This window comes from Varanus komodoensis, unplaced genomic scaffold (assembly GCF_004798865.1).
Source record: "Varanus komodoensis strain SLA01 unplaced genomic scaffold, ASM479886v1 scaffold4, whole genome shotgun sequence".
In the NCBI taxonomy this organism is placed as follows: domain Eukaryota; kingdom Metazoa; phylum Chordata; class Lepidosauria; order Squamata; family Varanidae; genus Varanus; species Varanus komodoensis.
Genome location: NW_025335941.1, coordinates 10,801,545 through 10,822,154, shown reverse-complemented (window position 1 = coordinate 10,822,154; position 20,610 = coordinate 10,801,545). Strand labels below are relative to the sequence as shown.

Genomic DNA, 20,610 nt, shown 5'->3' with positions numbered 1-20,610 from the left:
CGCCAACCAACAGGACCTCCGTCTTGTCTGGGTTGAGTTTCAGTTTACTCAGTTTACACAGCATGATCCCCAATATATCAGGATGTCCTGATAGTCATAGAATAGCAAGCTGGTAAAAGGCAAGGTAATGGTACCCTGTTGGACTTTGACTGGAAAGACCTGAGATTGTATGAAAAGGTGAAGGGGGGAATGTCCCCAGACTGCAGAAACCACCAGCATTCTGAGGGATTCTGTGTTCCAGAAGGAAGGAATGAGGAAGAAACATTTGATCTCAAAGTAAAATAAAAAAAAATCAGTTCTAATAGTTTTTCCTTTACCTTTTGTGTGATTAATGAGTCATAACTGCCCATTCAAGACCAAGCCATTCCACAATACCTTTCAGCACAACAGAACTTCCCAACTGTCAGAGCACTACAACAATGGCACCAATGGCCTAGGGAGGTTGTGGGTTCTCCCACGCTAGAGGCATTCAGGATGCGGCTGGACAGCCATTGAGAGGGATGCTTTAACTTGGAATCCTGCATCAAGCAGGGGGATGGACCTGACGGCCTTCTTGGCCCCTTCCGACTGTACTAATATATGATTCTATGAAAAGTATACTGTTGCTGGGAAAAGCCATCCTTGCTCCAGCTATTACAAAGATTCCAACTAAGCTTTGAAGGAATGAGGATTTGACGAATGGTGCCAGAGAGATAGTACATAATATTAATGTCCCTGCTAAACGGCAGACCAAATCTGGTCCACCCGGGGCTCTATAGGGTTGCCCCTCACCACCCCAATTGCTGTGTCGCCTTTTCCCAGAGTTTCTTGTTACATTCCTAGGACCACAGCAGTCCAGCTTCAATGCAGTTCGCTCTCTTGGGGGCAGGGTCTTCTCAGCAAGCTCAAGGGTCCTGAGTTGATGTCCTCTTCAATCGTCCAAGGAAGGCTGGCAGCAACAAGAGAGGAAGGCCCAGGAGTGCCCTAAGTTCTAAGTTCTCTTTTCCAGCCACCTTGGTCTTGGGGAAACTCCTGGAGGGAGGAGAGAGAGATGTAAGAGTCGTGTATGATCAAATGCAGTTAAGGGCTGAGCTGCAGGAAGGAGTACTAAATGTGCCTTTCTCTTGCCACTTCCTACAGAATAAGGGGATGGACCCTTTTGAAGGGCACAGTGTTGCCTGTTGCACCTCGGCTATTGGATTCAGACCCTACACTTGTGCTGGTCACTTAACTGGCATATTGACAGGTTCCAAATAATTCCATGGTGGGTTATGCACCTTGACACACTGCAGTTTTTTCTTACAATTAGGCCAAGAAAGGAGAAGGAGGTGGGAGCCTGGAACCTCTCTCAGCAGGGCTGCGCAATTTCCAGGGCTAGAGGGTAACAATGATTACCCCCAGGCCCTACCAGGAGCTGTACCCCTGCCATTCAACCACTAAATATGCCATTACAATACAGCAGCAGGGCAAGAGGCTATTTTTCTTTAAAACAGCCCTTTTTGTTGGTGCCATTGTACCATCAAATTGCATGGCAAACTGGAAATCTGTGCTTTGAAAGGATGCGTCCCACCACTGAATTTCAGTGACACAGTAGCATGGACAGTGGGGGCCATGAAATCACTGTGCTTGAATACAACACCAAAGTATCTTTGCCTGGACATAAAAAGAGAGACCATAAAGCAGCCTCCCCAGCCTGCTGCCCTCCAGATGGGTTGGCCTGCAACTCCCAGCTTTCCCCAGCAGGGTCCATAGACAAATGTTTGCAGACTGACCATGACTACCCTAGCGTAGCTTTTAACTGGAGCCATTTTGATGCAACATCTTTAATACTCAGTCTTTAATCATGCAATGTTAATACGCTCAATGAATCGGGGTGCTTTAGCCAGATTTTTTTTTGGACCATTTTGTATCTTGATATGCTCATTCTCTGTTGATTGCAGGTTGCACTCTCACTGCAATGATCCTTCTTTGGATGATCCGATCCCTCAGGAATACGCCCTCTATTTATGCCCAACAGGCCCTCTGAATGATGTACTGATGGAGTTTTGGAGAGAAAGCAGACAACAGTGTGGAAAAAACAAAGCCCATGATAATTTCCCACACATAACACTTTCAGAATTCTTTACGGTGATCTTGACTTTTATACTGTGCAAAAAAAGTGATATGTACACCATTCTCTTGCCTTGTGTCACTTTGATGTGTCATATAAACACACAAGGCGATCAAATGGTCAATTCTAGAGGAGATCAACCCTGACTGCTCTTTAGAAGGCCAGATCCTGAAGATGAAACTCAAATACTTTGGCCACCTAATGAGAAGGAAGGACTCCCTGGAGAAGCGTCTAATGCTGGGAACAATAGATGGCAAAAGAAGAAGGGGATGGCAGAGGATGAGGTGGCTAGATGGAGTCACTGAAGCAGTTGGTGTGAGCTTGGGTGGACTCCGGGGGATGGTGGAGGACAGGAAGGCCTGGAGAAATGTTGTCCATGGGGTCGTGATGGGTCAGACACAACTTCACGACTAACAAAAACAACAAAATAAAAACACAGTGCTCGGTTTTAGCCAGCAGCCAGTTCCAGAAGCTGTTTTTGCTGTTTACCATTTTTTATCCAGCCCTGAAGTTTGTTATTTGCCCCATTCTCCTCATCCTAAGTGTTAAGACAGAAAATATATGAATTATATTTTAGGCATGATCTTGAAGCAATAGCATTCTGTAACCCATAATTTCTTTCAGTGTGAAGACCAAAAGGTTGATGCCTTATACGATGCCTTAAAGAGAGCTGGTGACCAGTTTTCCAGTTGCTTCCCAGCAATCATCTCCTTATCACTACATTCCTCCACCACTTACATCGGCTTCTTCGTCAGTGATGGTCCAGCAAATATACTCAAATCATTTGCAGTAGCTTTTGCCACAGAGGCCATGGCCTTAGCAGGTAACAAGGGTGGCAGACTAGAAGTGTGGAATTAGACTGAGGTGTTCCCTTTTTCAATGCTCCAAGGGGCAGGCATGGGAGCCGAGAAATTGTTGACTCTGTTTCAGCCTTCTCCAACTCATGTGTTGGACTGAAAATTCTGTAATTCTTCTAGAACAGTGGTGGCAAACCTATGGCACATGTGCCGCAGCGGGCACACAGAGTCCTCTCTGTCGACACACTAGCCAAGTCGCCCCAGCATCTCCCCAGCAACCGAGCATCGGATTACAGCGCACATAGGGGCCATGCGCACGCTCGGAAAGGAATAGCAGCACCAGGCGATGACGTCACGAGCAGCGACTCATCTGAGCTTTCGCCTGGCCTGTCAGTGCACTGCCAAGGATGGATGGGTGGATGGGTGGATGGATATTTGCTTGGACTGGCTGTGAGTTGTTTTTTCTAAACTAAAACCTCAGTATTCAGGTTTTATTGCAGTGTTGGTACTTTGCAATAAATAAGTGGGTTTTGGGTTGCAGTTTGGGCACTCGGTCTCTAAAAGGTTCGCCATCACTGTTATAGAAGTTACAGTCCAATACATCTGAATGGCAATGCCAGCCAAGAGTTGCAATCCAATATATCTGGAGGGCACTAGGTTGGGGAAGGCTGCCCTGTGTGAACTTTCCGATAGAACACTCAGCCCTCTTTTCTGATGCCAGCTGAATCAGGCAGCCCATCCTTGTGTGCAGGCCTCATGAATGCGTTTATGTATTAGCGCTACTTACACTGTATCTTATAACAATTACTTAGTGACCTGCCCCACTAACTCACTTCTGATAGAAACCCAAAGGACTGTGGGTTACAGTGATCGTACAATATTGCTAGAATACCAGTCTGGATCTAGTCGTAATTAATCCCGTCTTGAAGTCTGGTTTGATGGTCACTTTATCCATTAGACTGCTGTGTGAAACCTTCAACCAAGCAACTCCACATGACGCTGGCCAACAAATTTTATCCACACCATCAAAAGACTTTGGAGCAACTAGCCAAATCCATCAATCCTAGGCAAAGCTGCCAGTGGGTCGCAACTCTGTATTCCAGAGACATGCGCTTCGTACATTACCAGGTATGTGCCTTCCTAGATAGCTTTGTTCTTCTGAAATTAGAGAACCTTTCTGTGGGTATGCAGTGATTTAGGTGTCAGGTACACCCCCTCCCCCTGGGAATGGATCACTTTATTTACAGATTTTGAGGGCAAGCTCCAGATGCTGGTGTAAATTTGTTTCCACAATGTTCTTAAAAAATATTTAAGACAGCGCTTCTCAAGTTTCTGATGGATATAGAATCCTTGCTATCAGAATAGAAGCCATCATGGGCATGGAATTACACATGGAAGAGAAAGCAGGAGCACAAAAAGCAGTCCATTGACCTATCTATTTCAGTATTTTTGACAGTGAATAGAAGCAGACCTCCAAAGTTTTAAGCAGAGATTATTTTTATCCAGTTGTTGCTGTTATGCATTCTTATTCCACCTTTGTTCCTCTTATGAAGAACCCAGAACTCAGAACAAGAACCCTGTGAGTAGGTTGGGCTGAGTGACTGGCCCAAAGACATCCAGTGAGCTTTATGGCTGAGTGGAGACTAGAAGCCGGATCTCCCAGGTTCCTCTCCAGCACCTTCACCATCACACCGCCCTGGCTCAGTCAGTCAGGGATGCTGGCGATCCGTCCTCAGATAGCAGGGAGGCAGATCATGGGCTCTGCTGCTCAGCTGCGGTCCTCCAAATCAGAAATCTGACAAGGGCTGTTTCAAGGACAATACGAGCAATGCAGTAATCAGCTACTAATGTGGTTTCCATTGACAGATAACTTTGTGATGAGACAGCAGTGGAGTTTGCATAATTATGTGATTCTTTTATCAATGCTGAGCAGATATTCCAGTGCTGGCCAGTGCTCCTGGGACACTCTGTTGCTGCCAAAAGGGGGACACAACGTAGGCTCAAGAGCCACTTTCACTATTTTACCCCACCCCCAAATCTTTACAAAAAGGGCAGCAGCAGTTCATAGCAGTGGTTGGGAAAGAGAGAAAGACTCGTGCCCCTGGAAGGGGAAGGGGCAGCAACTCACATTAAGCCTGATCATCTGTTAGGCCTCTCCTTGACACATGACAACCAACCTACTCTGGCTTATCGCTAAGGTGGGTTAGCATAACATGTGAATACACTCGGTGATAACACATGACTTTCGCACAATCAGATGGCCATATGGCAACTACAGTTATCACAGGAACAACATAGCCTCTGAGCTGCTCTTCTCCGCAGCACTCATATTTTCCTGCTTCAGATGCAGTCTGAATGCTTTTGCTGTGGTCATTGTACATTTGCCTGTTCAGCAGCTTCTATTGAAATCAGTGGGGCTTAGTCCCATGATAAGCTGTGGCAACCTTGCTAAATGGTGCTCTTTTGTGGTTAGAAATTTGTTTTGAATTTTAATGGGAACTTCCTTCACTGCACACTTTTGAACCAATACACAAGCTAAAATTTGATTATTCTTTGAAATATTTATTTCCTTGAATACTGGAACAGAATCAAGAACTACAAACAGAAACACAGATATTGGGGAAATGCTCCCTAAATGGTGTATATTAGTGCAAACAACATAGAGTGATGGTTTGTGTGTGTGTGGCAAAATTGCATATGAAGTGTATGTATCAGAAGAATCGTGTTGAAAAATGTATACACATTTTCATATAAACTTTAAAAAGAAAAATTCTCAGAGTTCAAGATGAACTAAATTTAACATTGGAAATTTTCTTTTACCATTTGAGAAAAACTAACTTAAGACTGGAAAAATGAGGAATTGTGAGAAACCAGAACTGACAGATCCATCCCTCTATAACTGCACATTTATTTATATGTCCCTTATTTTCAAATGCTATCATTGCATACAATGATAGCAACTTTTCCATTTTTTTCTGGATTTGCCAAAATATACACCACTTTCACTTTTAAAGGTTTGGATTTTAAGGATTGGTTTCCTCTTAGGTTTTGAGGGCTTTGTTCCAATATAAGCCTCAGAACATCGATGAGCTGATGCTGAAAGCTGGAGATCTTATATATGTCAATCCAACGCAACAAAGTGAAGTTTGTGATGGCTGGGTCATTGGTATCTCCCACCGATCTGGTTGTCAGGGATTTCTTCCTGAAAACTACACAGAAAAGGCCAACGAGTCAGATACCTGGGTCAAACACAGGTTAGTGTTACTTGGCTTCAGTTTTCTTCCTGCAATGTGTGCCCGTTTCTCCATTTTTTATTGTTCTCCACTGCTACTGTAAGGGAGGGGGAGAGTTGTTAAGACAAATGTCAGTACCTCCTGGAAATTAGGTAAGGTTGTGGGATACCTTTTGTTCATCTTCCTCAGCTGAAAGCCACCAGCACACACACCCTGCCCCCTCCTGGTTAGGTGCAAATCCAGGCTTTAATCCTTAAGGAGAATTCTTAAGGTGGGCCACTTTTCTAGAGCATCCTTTAAACTCCCTAGAATGGTATCAACTTGTTAGCTAAGCAGTTATAAGACTGCTAGCCAAAAGAACTAAATCAGCTCTCATTTCCAATTGCATATATGTATTTCAGTGCCAAGCAGAGAAAAGTTCATAGATGGTTAGTTGCTTTTAAAATGAAATGAAAAGTCAGACTAGCCAGCTCAGATATACTTCTCAGGATTACAAGATTAATTCAGCAACAAGGCCCACATGGAGCTTCCCGGCATTGCTCTTTGCCTCCTTCCCAGTCAGTGAGAGAAAATGGAACATCTTAAAGGAGAGGTGTATTTCTGTAGGGCTGGGTCATTCCCAGTAATGGAAATGCAAGTTGACTAATCAGTAACTTGGGAAGACATGGTTTTATGGCCTCTAGGTTTCTGTGAGTACCTGGTTAATGTATGGTTGAGTCACGGATGGAGTGAAGAGAGAGTCAACCTGGAAGGTGTAGAAAGGCAGATGTTAGTGGCTATAGCTGCCTGGACTACTTCTTTGTTCAGAGAGATGTCCTGCTGAGAAGGCTAAGTTGGTTTTATCACAGTTGTACTAATTTTCATGTTTAGTAATGAAAGCTAGTCTATGCAGAGACTTGTGGGTTACTGTATAATGGTCTGCAATGTGGGTCTTCTGCCAATCTAATTATGGGCAGAAAAAGCACATCTTATCATTTTGCAAAGCACTACATGCATCATTTTCTTGGCAAGGACAAGGTGTTTCATTCATCGTGAGGATGTCACTTTTCTCACGTACTATGGTCTTGGTTGTGTGTTTGGTTCCAGGAAGAAGAACTTAGATTTCCTCACAGTTTTCTTTTTCTTCAACAGAGAATATATTTTCACTCTAGCCTCAGTACATCCTCCTAAGAATCACAATGACACACGCATGAAACTGAAAAATCCAAATCCAATGCCAAGGAATGTAGCCAAAACAGTTGCTCATCAGGTAACTGGATTTTGAATAATTTGCTGTATGATATGTGCATAAAATCTACTGTAAATGAAACAATTATGCAAAATAAGTTTCTGTATAAGTAAATTTATGTACAGTTTTGAATTTCACTTGATAACTAGAAATCAAAGGGCATCATCATCAGACATGTCAGAGACTAAGAAAGCCTAATTTCAGAAGTAAACCAGTGTCCAAAACATTACTATTTGCTGTGCTGACTGAAGCTGATAGAGCTGAGGTTCGAAGCATCTGGAGGGTACCACATTGGAAAAAGTCTTGGAATGTGTGTTCTAGCACTTTAATTGCCATAAAAGTGAGCAACCAAAATGGTGAAGAGGAAAAGCTCAGCTGTCATGTCTAGTTTCATCAACTTTTAGCACAGCACGATCTATGTTCAGTTGCCACCAGACATTGAGACCAAACTACAGAGAGTATTGTTACATCACACTGTACCAGTGTGGTTCTTCGAGGCATCTGGCCAATTTCTACCTAAGACCAAATGCAATACCAGATAGAATGTTTGTTCTGATTAAACAAGGCAATTCCTGAGTTATTACTATCAACAGAAGTTTCATCATTGTCACTGTGATGCGCCAGTTTTGCTGTTTTGAGGAACTAATATTGAACTGACTAGAGTACCAGCCTGTACACATCATGTCAGTGCAGCATCCATGTAAATAACACTTCCACTCATTTAAACATCAAAATGTTTCTGTCATTCTAATAAACGGAGTGGTGATACAATTTCTTTCAGCTGTCTAGGAAATCCACAGCACAAAGAAGTCTGTTAGTGATTCGCCATGGAGAAAGTGTTGATCAGGTGTTTGGGAAGTCTTGGCTACAGCAGTGTTTTGGTGCAGATGGTAAGTAGAAATTTGGGGATTTGATACTGCAGTTTTGAACTAAGGCAAACATATCATGTTCAAAGTAATGAACAAAACAAAGACAATCAGCCCACTTGCACCTTGCAAACCCCATTGTGAATGGAAACCTGTGTTTGCCGTGAGTTTTCAATGGTGTCATCATGAATTAATAAAGCACCACTTGTGGTTGGGGGGTGGGATGTGTCGCAGATTTTTATTTATGCATGTCTTAATTCTTAAATGTATTAGTTGCTCTATGGCTGATGGCTCTCAGGGTGCTATATGACAAAATGCATACACAAATCGATAAAAATCCAAAGTAAAATGATAATGAAACAATCAATCAGCCATCAATTAAAATGGCAATCCGTTTTTGTGACACTCAAGCTAAGGTGGGAAGAAAGTGAATTCTATTTAAAAATGTGAGTTTATAGTAACAGCAGGAGTCTTCAAAGAGCAATGAGCTATAATGATCACAAATAAAATTGTAAGAAACAGGAATTAGATTTGCCAAGAAGGATGAGCTGATATTCATGGACATAAAATGTTCTGTTTTGTTTTAGGAAAATACTATCGAGGAGACCTTAATTTGCCCATCGGTCTAATGAACCGAAAAGATGGTATCAAGAGCTATGAATATGATCCCCCTTTATCACACTGTGGTATATTCCAGTCTAGACTAATTGGTAAGGTTTGTATATTCATCAGAGCTCAAAGAAGCAGCAGGAAGGGTTTTAAACAGAGAGCGCATAGCTTCATTTTACCTTCACAACAACTTTCCTGAAGTCATGAATGAGTGACCAACCCAGCCCCAATATGTAATACTTTGCACTTGAGTGGAACCACTTTTGCCATTTTGATTCCATTTCCCAGTTTTAGGATATCATTTTGGAGCTCCTCACAATCCTTTTTGGTTTTAACTGCCAAAAATGGTTTGGTATCATCAGCAAAGTTGGCCATTTAACTGTTCACTCCTAATTCCAGATTGTTTATTAATAAGTTGAAAAATATCCTTCTCAGTACAATTCCCTGTAGGAACCCACTGTTCACCTTCTTCCTTTGGGAGGAATTACCATTAATTCCACTGTTTGCTTTCTGTTTCTTAACCAGGTATCCGTAAGGGGATCTTTCCCCTTATTCCATGACCACGAAGTTCACTCAGGAGTCTTTGATGAGGCACTTTGTCAAAAGCCAAAATTTTGAAAGTCCAAACAAACAGTGTCTCCCTCAGCACCCCTCTCCATGTGTTTACCGACACTCTCAAAGAAATCTAAGATTATAGTGAGATTGGACTTAAATTGCTGAAGCCATGACGATTAATTTTTTTAACGAGGCTTGTTGTTCTATATGCTTATTGATTCTACTCTTAATAGTGCCTTCAACCAATTTACCCAGAACAGATCTTAAGCTGACTGACTGTAATTTCCTGGATCTGCCTGAATTCCTTTTTAAAAATTGATGTTACATTGGCCATTCTCCCATCCACTGGTAGAGAGGCTGATCTCAGGGATAGGTTACATATTTTTGTAAGAAGATCAGCACATTGTAGTAGATGTCAGGACAAATAAATGGAAATCTGTTGGTGGACTGTCCAGCCCATTATCACATGGACTGTGCTTGCAGAGAAGACCCCAAAACTGGCCTTGCCATTTCCCTGAGTGTCCCTGATCTTGGGGTACTTCACCATGCATGCTGAGGCTATCCTGTCATGTGTGGCTAGAAACCATTGCTGAACAGAATTTAGTTGTAAGTCAACATTACATTACATTACATTACATTACATTACATTACATTACATTACTGTCTTGGTCAAGTAGAAGGGCATTGCTGAATATAATATTCAGCAGGATGCGATATTCTCAGGATTCAGTCCTGAGAGATATTAGAACAAAGCACACAAAGCCCTGGGCCTGGATGGATGAATTTGTCAGCTACTTTCAGCAATTTTAATCTCGAGTTCTCTTGGTCCTGAATTGTTTTCGACAACATTTCTTTCAAAGCAAACCTCTGAGATTCTAGGTTTAAAAATGAAACAATACCAATGGAAATAAGCATCTATAGCCAGTGCTTAGATGAAAATCCAAGCAGGTATATTGGAAAAACATATCTTGCGAAGAAGGATCATTTATGGGCATATGTTTCCCACTACCAGGTGAAGCCCTGCTAGAGAATGAAGTGATGATCAGCTGTGTGTACTCTTCTCCAGCACTGTGCTGTGTCCAAACCGCACAGCATGTTCTGGAAGGTAGGTGAGCCTTTCTAACAGAAGCCATGCTTTGAATCAGTTGCTGCTGATGTGGTTTGTAGCTGTTCCACCATTTGCCTTGAGTAGATTTTTTTTGGGGATGGGAAAGTAGCTTTGAGGATTTTGTTGCTACAGGCTAAGGAAGCCTTCACTACCAATGTTAAGAATGCCTTTTTTGTCTCTCACAAGTGGGACTTCTCACAAATGTGCAGAGTGGCATTCAGGATTGCAGACTCTAGTCTGGTTGGGCAGCTGCTGTGACCTGCACTTCAGCAGAAAAAATAAATGATTAGATACATCAGAATAAATTCTGCAGTGCATAAGGATCTCTATCAATCTGGTCCTGCCTGAAACAACTCAGGAGCAGAGGCTTAACATAAATGCTTTGCCATGATGTCCAGCTGGGCCATAACATCAGAGAGTTGTTATGCTCTAGCGGAGAGACATTAGACCTACAAGAATTTAGTTCTGAATTTGAAACAAATGCACCTATACTTGGTGGATGTGGGAATGAAGAGTAGTGATTTACCTAATAAATAACTGGCATTTGAGGCCATGAGGCTTTAAAGAAAGGATCGATCTGAACCAGAATAAGTTTGCACAAAGAAAATGCAACCACCAACATCTTAAATCTTTCAATATTGCTGATTCTGGAAACTATACTGGCAAAAGTGCACTACTAACCTGTTACTTTAACATTCTTCCTAAAAGCAGTGACTGGAGTGCCCCAGTAAAGACATACAAGGAACAAGCATGAATATAGATTTCTGAACATGTACTTTGATCATTACAGGGCTTCAGCTGGAACAAAAAGTTAAAATTCGTATAGAACCTGGGCTCTTTGAATGGACAAAATGGGAGAGCAATGCAGCTGTTCCCTCATTTGTGACACAGAGAGAACTCGCTGAAGTCAATTACAGCATAGATACCGCATACAAGTAAGTGCTACTGTGGATAGAGTCACATAATGGCAGCTCATCATGGTAAATCAAAATGATGTGTTGCCATTAAGTGCCAAGCATCCCATAAGCCCAAGAGACAACCAGACGCATCAAGGATGTGTTGCTCCTTCCCCCCGCTTCCCCTTGTTCCCCCAGGTAGTAACTCTGGGACACCACGGAGAGAAACAAGGTTCCTCTCCCTGGCAGCATGACCACAACCAATTCCAGCTTGCTGCAGTAGAGGCTCCATTGCACTACCAGGGCTCATGCCATCAAGCCTCTGGGGTCAACTTCCAGCCTCATCTGGGCCAATGACCACTGTAAGAAAGGCAACGCTGCACTAGATGGACTTTTACTCTGATCCTGCAAGTGGTCCTTTTCTGTTCTTCAGCCCCATGTGATGTTTCTGTGCCACTTGAGGGCTGTCAGCTTGGTAAAACTGCAGTGCCAAGGGATGACAGAAACAACCAACAGTGTCACTTGAATTAAGGGAATGGGGTCATCTTGGACTGCTGCTCAGAGACCCAAGACAAATCCTATGTCACTGCACGTTGGTCAGTGCTGAAGAGCAGACTCTTCAATGCAATTCCACCCACAACTCCACTATCCCTGTTCATGGGTTGGAAAAAGGGTGGAAGTTAAGAGTTCAGTCTTGTTCCCACTACAGCTAGCTTAAAAAAAAATCTATGTTTCTGTTTTTATTTTATTTGGAAAGACTATTAGTTCTCTTTGTCCTGACAAAGCATTGCATTACCCAAAATGATTGCAAAGGGTGCATTTTGAAATAAGGAACTGACAATTGCACTATTGGTGTGGATTATACTGTAATGTTTCCATGTCAGTGGTGGGTATATGAAAAATGCTGGGGTTTTAAAAGAAACAGCCATTAGGGATTAAGTGGCACTGATAGTGAGGTCAAAGAGAGGAAGGTGGGGAAAAAACAGTTCTCATCCTTTACATAATATTGTTTCAGATCATTAATAATTCTTTCACATATATGTTGATTTAGATTGCATTCATTAGAAGCAGAAAGTCTTTGCAAGTTTTGCACATTGTTCTTCCATTCAGTCAACCACAGTAGTTTGTTTGCAGTTTCTGTGTCTTACTCTCCATGTCAAAGCAGTTTTGCAGCACAGAACAGTTGTGGAAAGTTTGCAAAACCACAAATGAAACAGAAAACAAAAACAGGAGCTGGACTGATTGTAGCCATGCCCCTTGCCTTGGAAGCCGTCTTGTAAAATATACAGGTGTGTGGCCCAGTGGTGGAGGTGATTTGGCTGGTTACAAAAATGGCTTCTTTCCCCTGCCCCCACTTGCTGCATGATTTCCCTACTTACCTTTGTGATGCATGGTTTCTGGTGTTGATGGTGACTCCATGACCTTGTGAGCACTGGCCCCACAGCGCTACTTATTTCTCAGCAGAAAGCTTATTTCTTCAGCTTTGAATGGCGTTGCTTTGTTTTTCATATTAACCAAGTCATTTCCCAACCATAACGCTGTTGCTACTGTTTTCCACAGAAATCCAAACACCTCCTATAGTTTAAGTCAGATTTCTGCAACCTGTTGCTCTGATGGCTGGGATAGTCATATTCCAATATATCTGAAGGGCACCAGTGTGGAGAGGAGAGGCCTATTGAATCCAGGGCTAGCAAGACCATGCTTTACCCATGAAATTATGTAAGGATGTGAGAGGAATGGAAACAGAACTTGTTGGGAGAAAGGGCAAAGTACATGAGATGTTAAGTGGGTTTTTGAATATACTGACTAGGTTTTGAAAATGCACCTTTTTTGAACTGCGGGGAAGGGGAAATAATAATTCTAGGGATCACAACACTTGGGAGGGAAAATGAAAACGTTTACTTCTTTCCTGCAATCTTGAGAAAAATCTCTCCTCTGAAGCTGATACTTGCATTGGGAGGAAATCCAGCCTTGGCACCTTCTCTCCATAGCAAATGGCATCTTCAGAGGGGGTTATATTCCTCAAGACTTCTGCAAGGGAAGAAAGGAGACATCCCCATTCCATCCCTGCCTGCTGCAACCCCAATAATTATCACACACAGACACGCACACCTTATGTTCTTTGCAATAGATACAGCCTGCATTTTAAGTGCAAAACTGCATTTCCCTAGAGATACAAGGAGCCAAACTTCTGTGAATACAGAAGTTCCATTTTTAAACTTTTCTGTATCTGCATAATCCTTTTCCAAAGCCAACCATATTGATGACTCTTACCAGATCTTATATCAATTGATAATACCAATGACAGTGCAGAAAGCAAAAACAGTTCAGCAGCATAGGAAAATCCCAGACTTTGAATCCCAGGGAAGTGTTGCACATTTTCTATGCTACTTACAGGCTGCAAAGCACTTTCAACCCCTTAAATATAGACTCTTTCCTCATCGGTATCTCAATACCAATTTTATTTTGGAAGAACTGGCACTGAAAGAAGGAGATCCTAATTCACCAGTTTCTCAGGAGTGTGGGAGCTCTGATACCCGAACAGAGCTCCCTCACTTGCAATGGCTCAGTCGCTCATTTCTGTGGATGAAACAGCTCTGCATGTACACAAGGTCACAAGCTCTTGTTGCCCCTTGCATGGCATCCCATTTGTACAGGAGCTCCATGTGCGCATCAGGTAACACTCGGAGCTCCAAGGGCTAAAGGTTGCCCCAAGGCCACCAAGCCAGGTAAGAGGTGGAGCAAGGATTGACCTTTGCGTGATCCAGATCCAGTGGGAGCTGCAATCCAACGATCCTTAACCAAGCCAATGGTTTTCTTACAGATGCATTTTCCCTCTTTCTTCGTTGACGCCCTCTGAAACCTATGAGGACTATATAAACAGATGCTCTGCAAGTACAAAACAGATGGTTGGCTCCTGCACAACTGAAGGTAACTCTACGGTAATTCTTAATTTCATTCCCTTGAATTCTTAGCAGGTTTGCCATATGATCTTCCCCTGTATGACTGCTAAAATATCGCTGGTCTTGTGGAATCTACATTGGTCTGAATGCACTCAGCTATCTTAAGGACAATTCACACACATTGTTCTAACAAGCTACCTTTCTAACAACAGGCACTATCCTGATTGTTGGCCATGGTTCATCTCTGGATTCCTTTCCTAGGCCATTATTGGGTCTTCCAGCCAGGGAGAGCAGTGACTTTGCCCACTTTGTTCAAAAGGTAGGCTATTACACACCACTATAAATAAACAGGTTATTTTGGGTTTTTTCTCCCTGTTTTGTGCAGGGTCTTTAAAATTTTAGCTTGGTCAGTCCCTGTTGTCCATCCATACAGTACATATGTGTGCGTATTTACTGCTAGAAATATGGAAAACTTTTTATACTGGGTTTAACAATTTATCTGTCTAGTAAAAGATCACCAATTACAGGCAAGGGTCTTTCCCATTACTTCTTAGCTGGATGTTTTAAATGGAGATACTGGGAGTCAAATCTGGTAACTGTAGCATCCAAAGCAGGATTGTTAAAACTCTTTTGTCCCAATGGACAGTTCTTCAGTTTTGAAGAAGCTCTCAGGGGCTCATTCCAGTGCTAGCTGGGACCTGAATCAGAAGGTGGAGCCAAAGTCATACTTGAAAAGGCAAAGGTACCATCGTGTTTTTGCTTGCCTACAGGGCCACAGGATTATTTGGAGACCCAGGTCTGATATTGGGAAACAGCTCCAGTTTCAGAGCTGGGCCTCAATGCCTGAAGCACCCTCCTCCCACCTTGCAGACAGCATGGACAGGACCTCCCTGGCTGCAGTTCCAGGATCAAAAGAGCAAGCTCAGGGAGGTGAAAAGGGTGTTCTGGCAGACAGGAAGGGTATGATGTATCCTGGTGGCATCTCAGTTTTCTTCCCTCCCCAACTGAAGCACCCCAGCTAGATGGGCAAAACTGACTGTCTAGCTAAGTTGTAGAGTGGGAGGAACACAAAGGCCATTTTCACCTCCACCTGTCTTCATCTAGGAGAAACATTTCAGCTGTTTGGAATGGGAAACAATTGGCACAAACTTGAGAAGCCACCAAAGAATGCGTAGTTGGGTGAAAGGGGTTATGGGCAGGGAATGTGGTTATCTGAGGAACCTTAGCTTACCAAATCAGAACTCTGGGAGGGCTAGCTTTGACATGCAGACATGAGGTTAGGTGTCTCTGATCCCAAGTTGATTCTGATCCATGGTCCTTTACCCCAGAAAAATGGGCTGGAAAAAGAAGGCTTTTCCTGGCAGCTTTTCTAATACTGTTGATAAGGCATATGGAGAATGGAAACTGCTTTCAGATCCCATCATCCATTTGTACTATAACACAACCTTCTCACATATGCCCATCTTTTAAAAAGCCTCAAGTGCCTGTCCTTTATTGTCTTGGATAATGAAAACTATTAATTAATGAAAATGATCAACTATTCAATGATTTCAGGGTGTTGGCCTGTATGGGGCAGAAACTTTCTTGCTTGCTTCAAGCATTTTGAATAGTCCTAACAAAATCCTCTGGAAATCTTCTCTGCTTTACCAGATACCTTCACTAGGCATGTGTTTCTGTGAAGAACTGAAAGAAGAGAAAAAATGGAAAATGATAAACCCACCTGTCAAGATGTTAACCCATGGAGCAAATGTTGCATTTGATTGGAAGAAGATCCTTCTGGAGAATTAAGTTATATGCATTCATCCCCATTGTGGATTTATACTTTTCTGGTTCTACAGAATCTCAGCCCAAAGCCCTGCCCTGTGGTCTCTTTCATGGCTACAACAACCAAGTGATGGAACTCAGGAACTGGCTTACATATAGGGAGAGGCAGTCCATACCTTCTTTGCAATTCTAGGTTTTCAGCTTTAAAACAAAACAAAACTTCCCTGACAAGGAAAGAAATGCAACCTAGAAATAAAAGCTGTAGGTTTCATTTTAATTGCATTTCTCCCCTAATAAATAGGAGTAGAATTGATGTAGAATACTGCCTACATCATATTTCTCTAGCTAGACTCTGTCTTCTATCACACAAATAAGGATTTGTGAAATGTCTTGCAGTGCACTTTAAAAATAAGAATATTTTATTGCTTTGCTAATGCAAAAATTGTGTTGCTGATTTTTAAAAAAAATCAAGCACACTTTTCAGCTCAGTATCTGCTGGAGATTTCCTGAGCTTAGATTTATGTAATAAAAGCACATGGAACTGCTGCTTTTGATCTTGTCCTCTGATACACCTATACATTTGTCCCCCACATTCTGACACATAGACAAATCTCTTTCACACATGAAGTTGAATCTCCCCCTAATCTACTTTTCCCCCCTGTGAGCCCAGCCATGAATAGAATGTGTTGAGGACAGCTCTAGAGTAACAGGCACTTCAGAAAATAGTGTGGGTTGGTCCTGCATATAAGGCTGGAGTGGAGAAAGAGGATTATTTTTAAGGGAGTTTATTGTGTTAAAGCATTCTTAATCTTGCTTACCAGTCAAAAAGTCTCCCTGGTGGTTTATATGCAATCAAGAAAAACAAGAGAGACTCTCATTTTGTGCTTGCAATCAACAGACACAACACAAATGGAAGGAGTAGTGAGAAAGGAAGAAGGGGCAGGCAAACTCAGGCACAGTTGCAAGTTAAATAATCGTTCTGATTAGCTGGAAAAGAAGCAGTTCAGGGAAAGGATAAGCCTGATCGATCTAACCCCTTCCCATCCCCCACGGTTACAACCCAGAGAAATGTCTCCCTGCCTGGGAGGGAATGCCCAAGTGAGTTAAAATAAGAGACCCAATTCCTTGACATGTGTTTCTGTCGTCCATTATTGTTGATGCGTATACTATACATTCACACAACTGCAGGGTCCCTTAAGGATTTCCATCAGTACCAAGCAGAGCATGATACTTTGTTGGTAAATTATATGGAATTAAGCATGATCAGGGATGTGGACGAGGTTGGGGATGGTGCCAATTATTGGGGACGGTGAAAACCAAAAGGGTGTGTGAGGAGCTCCAAAGGAACAAGGGGCATCACACAGCTCCATGTAAGCAAGGATATCGTGATAAACGAGGGGCAGCAGGATCAGTTGATGGGATCCAAAGTGCTAGAGAGTTCTATCCCTGCCTGAGATACCAGTAAAGAGGTTTCTTCTTTGCTCTGCTCCACTTAATGTCTTCAGCTTAGTCAGCTCTAACCTGTCTACAATAGCCGCACCATGGGCCTCCCTGGGCCCTTTCTCCCAGTCAAAGCTTCATCTTCTATGGTTTCCACTACCATGTTCTTCCCCTGGAAAATCCCTTGAGGCAGTATCTTGTCTGTGCTATAGGATCACTTCCTGGCATCACCTGTTGAAAGCAAATTATGGCAAGACTGAAGCTGGGACTTGGGCCTCATTACTGGAAGCTTCCCCTGAGGCTGGAAATGATTGAAGGCAAAAGTACTCCTGTATCAGGCTGGTCCTATATCATTTACACTGGCAGCCAATTGGAATCCAGGCCCAGTTTAAGGTGCTGGTAATGACTATAAAGCTCTAAACAGCTTGGGTCCTGGATACCTGAAGGAGCGCCTTCTTCCCCATGTGTCTGCCCACCCCTTGAGATCTGAGACACAGGTCCTTCTCCAGGAGCCCTCTTTGAAGGAAATTAGGAGGGCAGCTACCCCAAGAAGGACCCTTTTGGTGGTGGTGCCCTGACTTTGGAACATGATCCCCAGGGAGGTTGCCTGCCACTGTCACTTTATTCTTTTCAGCATCAGGCAAAACCCTTTTAATTTTCCCAGCATTTTAATATTGAATTGGTTTTATCCTTGATTTTCTCATTAATGGTCAGATGCAGTGTGTTGTTTGTTGTTATGTTGTTGTTTTCTGGTTTTTGGATTTTTTTTTTTCTCCTTTGTAAGCCATCCAGAAACTGTGGTATTGGACAGCATACAAAAACTTTAAATAAATAAATAAAACGAACAAACGAATGAATAGGAGAAGGGGACAGCAGAGGCTGTGGTGGCTGCTTGGGGTCACTAGGGAGGTGGATGTGGGGTTGGACGGACTCTGGGGGATGGTGGAGGATAGGAGAATTGTCATCCATGGGGTCGCAAAGAGTCAAACACAACTTTGAGACTGAACAACAACAACTAGAAACTTCAAGAATGGAAGGAGAAATGAGGAGAAAGATGGTCTAATGTGTAGTCCTGAAGCACAATCACAGCTTGCTGAGAACTTCATTGATTTTTTTAATGATTAAGCCACAGCCACCAGTGAAAAGACACTGTGCAGCTAGTCTATCTTTTCCTCCTTAGTGGAGTGTGTGTGTGTGTGGTGCGGGAGGAGGGCAGAAAAGGGAGGGCTTCAAAAAGAGGAAAATTGTCCTAAGTTCCATGTTTCAGGTAAGGTGGTTACACGATAAATGCTTCCTCAGAAAACATCCTAGGAAGCAGGAATAAGTTTAAAAATCTGGTTTCTGATGTTTAAATGGAAGAATGTTGGTACATATAGCAATCTAGGGTGACATCTAGTGGGGTAAACTAAGAATGCAGCCATCTAATTACCATTAGAAAAGCTCATTTGGAACAACAAACAGTTCCCTGCTATTTTATCTAAAGGAACCCCAAAGAACAAGTGTCCTTATATGGCACTTGTTGAGGAGGACTACAATCTATCGGGAAACCCCTGCAGTATGTGCTGTCCTAACAACTCATTTAAGAAACATCTGTATTTTTTCTACAACCTACTCAAATAACATGAGTAGCGTCTCTGCTCAAAAATAAACAGGACTAAATCAGGCAGCAGAACCTTTGAGACAAAGCTGCTGTAGCAGAAGTAGCCCACACATAAGCATGGGTGCCAATGGTTATTCATAAGTCAGCAGGACAAATGTCTCTATGCTTTCTCAGAAGGAAGCTGCTCTGAATCACTCAGCAGCTTTCTCCACAGGTTCAATCCTACCTCCACAACAGGAAAAAAAGACTAATGTCTTGGATCAGCAGCTGGTTGGAATCAGAGCCAGGGGAGGGGGCATGTCTGAAGATGCAGTTGGCAATTAGATCAGCCTGACTGTAGGAAGGGGGATTGGGTGCTGTTGACTTTAATGCGCCATCCTGAGGGCTGTATTGGCCTATACGTCATGGACTGTGCTTCCCTGCACTATCCTATCTAGACTGCTATACTTACAGCAGACCCACTGAAATCAAGCAGATTTAAATGGGATGACTAATTGGAAGGCCTATAAGGGTTTAAGCATGTACAATTTGCCTCTGACGTTTTGCTTTTAAGCAGTAAACACGCACACAGATGTGCCATGTTATAAACTACTTTTCAAGTGTTTTTACATTTTAAAAGTGGGCTGCCACATGACACAGGGGACAGTTGTTGAAACTTCTTGCAAAAAACAGCTTGAAAATTCTTAAATTTTCATTCTGTATGACAAACCTGTTTCATAACCTAGGGAAAATGTGAAAGGTTCTCTTTTCTTGCCTATGGACTGCAGTGGTCTCATCCTGATTGGTTCCCCCTGACTGGTTCCCCCTTCCACTTCCCATGTATACATGCATGCCAGTGGCTCCTCCCAGCACATTAGCCTCACAGGGATCTTTATTAAATGAAATGTTTTGCCACAGTTCCATCCATATCCCTCCATGTATTTATTATCATTTATCAGATGCAGTGTGTTGTGTGTTCTTTGTTGTCTATGGTTGCTTTTTTTTTTTTTTTTTTTGGTAAGCCGTCCAGAGATTTTTCATATTGGACGTCATATAAAAAACTTTAAATAAAGTTTTCACACTGTCTCTGTTTCTAAAAGTAAACAGAGGGGGCTCCATTGCTTGGCCAATGGGAATTCAGCAAGTAATGATGCAACTGTTGCTACGCAGCTGAGGGCAGTAGAGATTGAAGGCTATAAGCAGGTACTTCTGTGGCTGCTCTTGCCAGGGGACTCCTATGCTATTTCAATTATGAACGGTGGTAAAATAGTGATCCCAGATCTGGATGACAGAAGCTGTGGTGAAACATGGAAACCTTAGAACAAAACAGTGATTCTCTCTGTAGTTTCAGGGGAAAAAATCTGAAATACAGGAACTCCAGAACTGGGGCTAGAGAACATAACTGATTTTATTGTGATCTCTTATTGTGAACCTGCCCATTGTAACCTTTTCTCTTAGAGGACCTTTTCAGCCCCTTCATCATTTTAGTTGAGCCTTTCTGCAATTTTTTCAACTCTGCAATATCTTTTCCTAGGTAAACTGA

At 42.6% G+C, this 20,610-nt stretch overlaps 1 protein-coding gene across 3 annotated transcripts in view; it reads left to right on the top strand.

Moving 5' to 3' along the window:
* UBASH3A (ubiquitin associated and SH3 domain containing A) overlaps positions 1–17,879 on the top strand; it is a 21,766-nt gene extending 3,887 nt beyond the window's left edge. For 2 of the 3 annotated variants that reach the window (XM_044442625.1, XM_044442624.1), the window contains exons 3-14: positions 1,920–2,106; positions 2,714–2,912; positions 3,845–4,014; positions 5,932–6,140; positions 7,251–7,368; positions 8,129–8,237; positions 8,801–8,923; positions 10,390–10,482; positions 11,276–11,420; positions 14,206–14,312; positions 14,497–14,603; positions 15,935–17,879. In XM_044442625.1, coding sequence (XP_044298560.1) covers positions 2,017–2,106; positions 2,714–2,912; positions 3,845–4,014; positions 5,932–6,140; positions 7,251–7,368; positions 8,129–8,237; positions 8,801–8,923; positions 10,390–10,482; positions 11,276–11,420; positions 14,206–14,312; positions 14,497–14,603; positions 15,935–16,072 — 1,608 coding nt within the window. In that variant the 5' untranslated portion in view covers positions 1,920–2,016 and the 3' untranslated portion in view covers positions 16,073–17,879. The remainder of the gene's footprint in view (positions 1–1,919; positions 2,107–2,713; positions 2,913–3,844; positions 4,015–5,931; positions 6,141–7,250; positions 7,369–8,128; positions 8,238–8,800; positions 8,924–10,389; positions 10,483–11,275; positions 11,421–14,205; positions 14,313–14,496; positions 14,604–15,934) is intronic. The other variant, XM_044442626.1, reaches the window with a different exon arrangement.
* Positions 17,880–20,610: the final 2,731 nt, after the last annotated feature.